The sequence below is a fragment of the Arachis hypogaea genome, chromosome 16 (assembly GCF_003086295.3).
Source record: "Arachis hypogaea cultivar Tifrunner chromosome 16, arahy.Tifrunner.gnm2.J5K5, whole genome shotgun sequence".
NCBI lineage: Eukaryota > Viridiplantae > Streptophyta > Magnoliopsida > Fabales > Fabaceae > Arachis > Arachis hypogaea.
Window position 1 is genome coordinate 130496367 of NC_092051.1, and position 9325 is coordinate 130505691.

A 9325-nucleotide genomic window follows, 5' to 3' on the forward strand; every position below is an offset into this window, starting at 1 on the left:
ATCGTTAGATCCCTTTTTCCTTTTTTTTTTTCTTTTTTTGCTCGCGGCCTTCTTCGTCATCCTTATTTTCGCCGTTCGAGACCCCGACGAAAAATTTATTTGCCTTCTTTCCGAAAGTTCTAGATTCTTCAAAGCGCCTTCTGACGACAGCGACAACATGGAAGAAAAAATTCGTTGGGCCATTTTAATTGCTGGTTCTAATGGCTACTGGAATTACAGATATTAGGTACGGTCATTTTTATACTTTCGTTCTTTTAAGTTTCAATTTTTTTATACTTTTTTTTTCAACGCTTTCTCTTATCAATATTTTGTTTCTTTTTTGTTTGACTATTTAGTATGAAATTGATAAATTATTGTTGGATGTTCATTTTATTAAGTATTTAGATGGTTATTTTTTATTCTAAAGTGAATGTTTATTTAATTTAGATTGGATTTAAGTAAATATAATAAAATTTGATAGATATTTATTTTACTAAGTATGTAGATAGTTATTTTCATTCTAAATTGATAGTTTGATGGCAAAAAAGTTCAACGACATTGAAACTGACTAGTGAGGGAAGAACCGATGCACAGTAAGAGTTTGGGAAGGAGTATACAATGATTACAGTTTGCAAACGGGAATTTGTATAAAATTGATTTTGTAAAATTGATTTTGATGAAAAGTAAGTTTGGGTTAACGTGATTTATGTTTGGTAATTTTTATATCAAAATTGATTATAGTAAAACAAATGATGTTTGGATTATACTACTCAAAATCACTTTTAGATGAAAAATTACCAAAAGAGACATCAATTTAAATAATTTTTTTTATATGTATGCAAAGTCAGAACACTAACAAAAATAATATAAAAAATATTTATCATATAAATAAAATAAATACAATAAAAAAATATGAAAGAGAGTACTATAAATTTTATAATATCAAACAAAAAGAAAATATTCTATAATTTTTCTAGTACTATTAGTACTCTTTAATTTAGTATTATTTTGGACTATAAATTTTCATTATTTATGGCTTTATTGTTACTTATAATTAATTTTTTTATTTATTTTGTCCTTTTTTAGTTTTTTATATGATCATAATTTATATTATACAAAATTTTGATAATAAACGTAGTATATAATAATTACAATTACAAATTTTATAAAGTCATAATAAAAAATAAAAAAATTTAATACAAAACAAAAATAGAGTACATCAAAAAATAGAAAAAAATCATACAGATAAGAAATAATAAAAATTTCATAAAATTAACAACATATAAACAAAAAAATACAATAAAAAGTAAATAAAATTTTTATGAATAAAATCAAATAAAAAATAAAAAAATTTCATACACAACATAAATATAATGCAAGAAAGGATAAAAAAAAGAATTCATATGAAAAAATAATAAAAATATCCTAAAAAAAGGTCAATAACATTTGTCATATGAATAAAAGAAATACAATAAAATAAATAAATAATTATATGAACAAAGCCAAACAAAAATAAAAAAAAAATTTATAAAAAATAGTATAGTAAATAATAAAAAAAACTTATAAAAACATAACATGAGAAATCAGAACACTACACAAATAATATAAAAATATTTATCATATAAATAAAAAATATAACTAAAAAATACAATAAAAACATAAAAATTTAAATGTGAAAATGAGTATTAAAAATAATAAAAGAATTAAAATATTCAATTTACTAGTGATTAAAACAAATTTGAACTATTTTAATGAAAAAAATTGTAACTAAAAACTACGAAGAAGTAGGAAAAACTATAAAGAATTATTATGAAGGTAATAGTTAGTGGTATCCTTTTTATAGAAGAAAATGAAGGATAGGGTTGGTAAAAAAGAAATAAAATTTTCAACTAATTTTCCAAAGACAATAAGCAACCATGAACGTGAAACGCAGAAGCTACAAATTTTAGCTTCTCCTGGACGTGCGTTTAGAAGCAGAATCAATTCTGCGTTTAGGAAAATAAAAATGGCCAAACATAAAAGTGAAGCTTTCAAGAAGCTCAAACGTGCTTCTCTCTTCCCCAACGTGTTTGCCAAACACACCCAAAAGGATTAGAAAGTGAATGATAAAATATAAAATGTGAAAATAGAATTTTTAAAAGGATAATTTATAATGGATTATTTTGTTTACTTTTTGTGGGTCATAAGTACAACCCATTATTCAGATTTTCCAGAGCCGATTCCAATTTTATTGTTAAGGAACTTATGCGCTAGCTTGATTTTGTTACGGTTGTCTATGATAGGCATTCAATTCATTTCATATATTCAGCTCCCCATGATCTTCCCTCCATTACTCCCACTTTGAAGAAGAAACACACACACAGAGAGCTCCAAAACCTGTTTCCCAATTGAATCGAAATCAATGAAGGATTGAATGAAGACACCACTCCAATCTGTTTTCAGAACCATAACCATTCGTGCTTACTCATCACCACCACCACAACCAACAAAATGGACCAAAAACAAGAACCTCACGACAATGTTCCACAGGTACGTGGACAAGACCAGCGTCTCTTCTTGGAACTCCATCATTGCCGACCTCGCCCGAAGCGGCGACTCCCTCGAGGCCCTCCGCGCCTTCTCCTCCATGCGCAAGCTTTCCCTCATTCCCAACCGCAACACCTTTCCTTGCGCCATCAAATCCTGTTCTTCGCTCTTCGACCTTTGCGCCGGAAAACAGACCCATCAACAGGCTTTCGTCTTTGGCTTTGAATCGGATCTCTTTGTTTCCTCGGCTCTTATTGATATGTACTCTAAGTGTGGCCATTTGGAACACGCCCGAAACCTGTTTGACGAAATTCCCCAAAGGAATGTGGTGTCTTGGACTTCAATTATTGCCGGCCATGTCCAAAATGGTTGCGCTGCTGAGGGCATTCGCTTGTTTAAGGAGCTTTTGGTTGAAGAGAGTGAGAATGTGGGGTGTGTTCAGGAGGAGGAGGAGGATCGTTTCGTGGATCCGATAGTTGTAAGTTCGGTGCTTTCGGCTTGTTCGTGGGTGCGGCAGAAGAGAACTACTGAAGGGGTTCATGGTTTTGTGATTAAGAGGGGGTTCGACGGGTGTTTAGGGGTTGGGAACACGTTGATGGATGCTTATGCAAAGTGTGGGGAGATGGGTGTGTCAAGGAAGGTGTTTGATGGGATGATTGAGAAAGATGCTTACTCTTGGAACTCTATGATTGCTGAATATGCACAAAATGGATTGTCAGCTGAGGCATTCAATGTTTTCAGTGATATGGTGAAGAGTAGCAAGGTCAGTTATAATGCTGTGACATTGTCGGCAGTGTTGTTAGCCTGTGCAAATTCAGGAGCTCTGCAGGTTGGGAAGTGCATACATGGTCAGGTATGCAAAAATTTGCTCCATGGATCCTGTTTCAACACTTATTAAGAATCTTGCTGTAATTTTTCTTCAAACTTGTTGTCCACTTTGTTATAATTTTGTACAAAATCTAGTTTATGGCCCAGGTGAAAATTGCCAATCTAACTAGTTTCCTTTTACTATAGGTTATAAAGATGGATTTGGAGGATAATGTTTTTGTAGGTACCTCTGTAGTAGACATGTACTGTAAATGTGGGAGAGTTGAGTTGGCTAGAAAGGGGTTTGATCGCGTGAAAGAGAAGAATGTTAAGTCATGGACCGCTATGGTTGCTGGCTATGGAATGCATGGTTGCGCAAAAGATGCTTTGGAAGTCTTCTACAAGATGATAAGGTCTGGAGTCAAACCGAACTACATCACTTTTGTGTCAGTTTTGGCTGCTTGCAGCCATGCTGGTCTGTTGGAAGAAGGATGGAATTGGTTTAATAGAATGAATCACGAATTTAATGTTGAGCCTGGAATTGAGCATTATTCGTGCATGGTTGATCTTCTTGGCCGTGCTGGTTATCTTAATGAGGCTTATGGATTGATCAAGAAAATGAAGGTGAGACCTGATTTTATAATATGGGGTTCCCTTCTTGGGGCTTGTAGGATTCACAAAAATGTGGAACTAGGGGAGATTTCTGCTAGAAAACTATTTGAGTTAGACCCAAGTAATTGTGGGTACTACGTACTACTCTCGAATATATATGCTGATGCTGGACGGTGGGATGATGTCGCGAGGATGAGAATATTGATGAAAAATCATGGATTGCTTAAAACACCTGGATTCAGCATAGTTGAACTTAAAGGTAGAATACATGTATTTTTAGTTGGTGATAAAGAGCATCCTCAACACGTTAAGATTTACGAGTATTTGGACAAATTAAATGTTAAGCTGCAAGGACTGGGCTATGTACCTAACGTAACATCAGTGCTTCATGACATTGATGATGAAGAAAAAGGAATGGTTCTAAGAGTTCACAGTGAGAAACTTGCTGTTGCCTTTGGAATCATGAATTCAGTTCCTTGTGCAACTATCCAGATCATAAAAAATCTTAGGATTTGTGGTGACTGCCATGCTGTAATTAAATTGATTTCCAAGGTGGAAAACCGAAAAATTATTGTCAGGGACTCAAAGCGGTTTCATCATTTTAAGGATGGGTTCTGTTCTTGTGGGGACTATTGGTGACAGCAATGGAAATAAAGGGAGTAACGTGTTCATTGTACATTACTGTCTACATAAACAATGCTTTACGAGAAGCTTCATGGACGTAAAGTCATATTACCATTGCAACTTTGCATATCTATCTGGAACACGGTGTTCAATTTGATTTGGAATGAGTAGTGGATCGATTAGTTCAAAGTTAGTGTAATAATTTTCAGTTGCCCATATAGATAGCTTATTCCAAGTTCTAATAATTATGATAGAAGGATACGGCAGGAGCTCAATAAAAGCAAGTGTGAATAATGAATAGCATATAGACGAAATTTTGACTTGAGAACATCATAGATCATTAAGATTGTGAAAAACAAGAATCTCGCGCCTATATTTACCCTCAATTCCACGGGTATATCTTTGGGAATTTATTCAACATTTATGCACAAGAGTTTGTTTGAATTATTGTGTGGAGAACAAGAATTTTGAGGATGAATCTACAAAAACATCATGGAGAGCAACCTCTTAAGAGTTTGCCCATGTTACTTGAAGAAAACAGCAGGGTCCGATTAAAACATCATGGAGGACCTTGAAGAAAACAGCAGGGTCCGATTAAAACCCCATGGTGGTCTTTCAAGTTAAGAAACTTGGTTCTTGAGATTTGAATTACACTATTGTGGTCCCCGAAAATAAGTTCTAGGCACAGTAGTGGTCTCTTGACCTCTTTCTGACGCTCACTCAGCTCATTATTCCGTTTGTTCAGTCAACACAGGAAAAAATGGGTTGATTCGATATCTATTATTTGGGAGCGAAACCTACTCTTTTTTTGTGAGTACCAGTTTTATCATGCATCAAAGTCTTCCATTTTTGTCATGAAGGAGAAGATATTTTTTGTATTTTTCTTTGAATGAAATCAAAATAAAATTTACTTGCAAATTGAAATAACTGAATGTAAAGTTTGCTGTAAATGTAAATAAAAGAAAATAATGACAAATTCTGAAATGTAAAATGACTAAATTCAAATTTGCAATAAAAGTAAATTGTAGAATTTTAAAATACAGAATTCAAAAGAACAATGAAAGAAATGATGGAAGGAACCCAATAGAAAATGAACTCGTGACAGACTCAGAAAGTCGCCGAGGATGTGAGTGTGCCAGAATATTTTCTGAAGTGAAATTCTAACCCTTTATTCTTCGGTTGCTTCTCTATTTATAGACACCTTCGACCAATCTTTTCTTGACACATCGTAACATACAGTTATCCCGTCAATAACCGTTCCCACGAAGGATACTTCACTTTCTTCGACATTAACCTCCTCTTGGACCATATCCTTTTAATATGCCACAGTTCCTTATCGATTTGACGCTTGATACCGAAATCTTCAAGCTCTTTGACGCTTCGTATCTGTCTTTGATTGAATCTTTCTCGTCGACGTTGACATCAAATGACATTGACACACCTCTGTCTTTGATCAAATCCTTCTTGTCGATGTCTACACAAAATGACTTCGACCCAAATTTTATTGGGTAACAATTTTCAAATAATATGCTGAGTACTTAACCGCTTACATAGCGGTTCTAATTTGCACTCATAAGTTCATCGATAATGGAACGCTTTTGGCAATAATCGAAGTCTAAACCTATCAAACACTCACTTGTTAAAGAGTTTAATAATATCTTTGTCGAAAATATTATTTTTGATATAACAAATGCCCCTAAGTATTTATTTTTCGACTAAAAAAAAAAAATATAAATACTTAATATTATTCAATATTCTCGACAATCTTCAGAGTCATCAACTAGTTCTCTAATGACTGTTTCCATCATCAAATATCATCTGCCTAGATTACCTTTATATTGCCCAAAAAATTCAGAAGGTATGATCGACACAGTACCAGTCATTTCTTCATCTTTCTCGAAATACTCCTCATTGACACAGTTAAATCTATTTTAGGGAGTGCAATTTCAACTGCTTTGCCTTTTCCTTCGATCAACATGGATTTTTTTTCTTTTAAAATTGTTTCATCCTTTGCTGGAAAGAAAATTTGATTTATAGAAAAAGATTTTCCCCCTCATCAGTCGAGGTAGAAAGAACACTAATATTAACTTGACACAACTATCAACCACATTGGTTATCACCAAGTCGACCTCGAAACTTAGTATTTCTACTGTTGGGTATATTAGTATGAGAAGATGACAAAATTTTATATTGTGTTATGGTTTCAAGGCACGATTAGATCGCTTTCTTTAGAGATATATTTGTCCCCACACTTAGTTGTTACACAATTCTTTTGAACATACACAATTTTTAAAAGGTTGTCTCTTTAGCCAAATGGTACTAAACGGTTACCTCTTAGGTGAGTATGGAGAGACTATGTCATTTGAGTTATAACCCATTGGCTAGTAACCGTTTATTAATATTAATAATAATATTAATTAATCAAATTTGTAAATATCTTTCAATCCCCATTATTTACAAAATTTAAATTTCATGCAAGTATATGCATAAGGAATGTGTCACTAAGATTAGACATTCTTTTAGTGTAAATTTCAAAGTTCTAACAAAATAATAGGTGTCTAATCGATTAAACATATACTCCATATGCTAGTACCAAAAATCACACATATTACTTATTCAATTTCAAGAGTTTATAAATTTAAGCACTTATATGGCCTTGTGCTCATCTTGGTTTCATGAATATTTACGAGAATAAAACCTCTAAAATTTTTTATTAGAGCGGCACCACTCCTATATTCATATAGGTGCGTGGAATCTTTTGATAAATAATATTATCATTCCATTAAAAATTTTAACTGACCCTCCTAATTTATTGTAAATAGCACTAAATCCTATACCTTAATGCTCCAATTGCTAAATAACTTGTTATTACCCATTAAACCTTAAAACTAGTGGTCTACTAGAATAAGGTTGGGTTCCCATTATTTAGCAATAATATGTTTTAATCTTATTTTAACAGTAATCTCTTTGATTTTATCCTTTGACAAACCTTTAGTCAAAGGGTCTGCTAAATTTCCTTGAGATCTTACATAAGTGATGGTAATTACACCATCATCTATTAGTTGCCTCACAAACTCATGTCTCATACTTATATGTCTAGACTTTCCATTATGAACCTTATTATATGGTCGAGACATGGTTGATTCACTATAATAGAAGATTAAAATGGCTGTTGTCTGCTGTGACCACATCTTTATATTATACAACAAATTTTTTAACCATTCCGCTTCTTTACGTACGACTAATAAAGCTACAAACTTAGCCTCCATAGTAGAATGTGTAATACATGTTTGTTTCTTTGAGACCCAACTTATTGCTCCACCACCTTTGATGAAAATCCATCCTAAAGTGTATTTGTTATCACTAAGATTTGTAATTCAACTTACATCTGAATAACCTTCTAAAACTGCGGGATAATCACTATAATGTAATTCCAAATTTATGGTTTTCTTGAGATAACTAAGAACTCTTGTTATAGCTTTCCAATGTTGATTGCTAGGCTTTCTTATAAACCTTGATAATTTGCACACAACAAATGATATATTAGGTCTAGCACAATGTATTACATACATTAAACTTTCTATAGTACTAGCATATTCTAATTGTGCTATAGGGCTTCCTATGTTTCCTTCTAATTTAAGATTAGGATCATAGGGTGTATTGGATTCTTTAATTGTGAGATGATCAAATTTTTCCAATACCTTTTTGATATAATGAGATTAACTTAAAGTAAAGCCAACTTCATTCTTATGCACCTTTATGCCTAATATTGTATCAATTTTATTCAAATCCTTCATTTTGAATTTAGAAGTTAGATACTCCTTCGTTACACAAATTCCTTCTAAATTTTTTCTAATGATTAACATATCATCAACATATAAACAAATGATTACTCCATAATCTTTAATAAATTTTGAGTAAATACATTTATCCGTACTGTTATGTGAGAAGCCATTTGATAACACCACTGAATCAAAATTCTCATGCCATTGCTTAGGCGCTTATTTTAGTCCATACAAAAACTTAATTAATTAACAAATTTTATTTTCATTTTCGGCTAGCACATAGCCTTCCGGTTATTCCATATAAATTCCTTCATTAAGATCTCTATTTAAAAAAGTCGTTTTAACATCTATTTGATGTATACAAAGCTTGTGAATGGATGCTAATGTTATAAAAGTCCTAATAGAAGTTATTCTTGCCACATGTGTGTAGGTATCAAAATAATCTAGACCTTCTTGTTGTCTAAACCCCTTGGTCACTAACTTTGCTTTAAAAGTTTGTAATGAACCATCAGTATTATACTTTCTTCTAAATACCCACTTACATCCTATAGGCTTTGACCTTAGAGGCAAATCAACTAAGACCCAAGTATTGTTTGATAATATTGAGTCTATTTTATCATTTATTACTTTTTTCCAAAAAGCAGAATCCCTTGAAACCATAGCCTCTTTGAACGTTTGAGGATCACCCTCTATGTTCATCACAATGGAAATCTTGTTTGTCACAGAATTCCTAGTTCCTTCTACCGAAAAGGTGATAACCTGAGAAGAAATAAAATCTGGACCCAAGTCCTTTTCTTTTCTTACTCTCAAGCTCTTCCTTTGTTCAATCAACTCTTTGTCGCTTAGACGTTTATTATTTTGATTATTTATTTCTTGTAAAATATTAGTATCATTTTGGGGATATTCTGAATTAGAAGTTGAATTATTGATAAATTTATTTTTAATAAATTATACTTCTTTTGATTCAACAATTACATTAGACACTAAATCTA

The 9325-nt window shown here is 32.4% G+C and overlaps 1 protein-coding gene across 1 annotated transcript; it reads left to right on the forward strand.

The window, feature by feature from the left end:
* The first annotated feature begins 2155 nt into the window (after positions 1-2155).
* On the forward strand, positions 2156-4750 carry LOC112755022 (pentatricopeptide repeat-containing protein At3g26782, mitochondrial). Its single transcript, XM_025802887.2, has 2 exons — positions 2156-3358; positions 3520-4750. The coding sequence occupies exons 1-2, from the start codon at positions 2393-2395 to the stop codon at positions 4561-4563; spliced, it is 2010 nt and encodes a 669-aa protein (XP_025658672.1). The 5' UTR covers positions 2156-2392; the 3' UTR covers positions 4564-4750.
* The last annotated feature ends 4575 nt before the right edge of the window (positions 4751-9325 follow it).

What these genes read in the sequence shown, in the direction of transcription:
- LOC112755022 (XM_025802887.2), top strand. Translation starts at nt 2,393, where the DNA reads ATGAAGACACCACTCCAATCTGTTTTCAGAACCATAACCATTCGTGCT. An exon ending in GGAAGTGCATACATGGTCAG is followed by an intron (nt 3,359 to 3,519) that starts GTATGCAAAAAT and finishes CTTTTACTATAG; the next exon opens with GTTATAAAGATGGATTTGGA.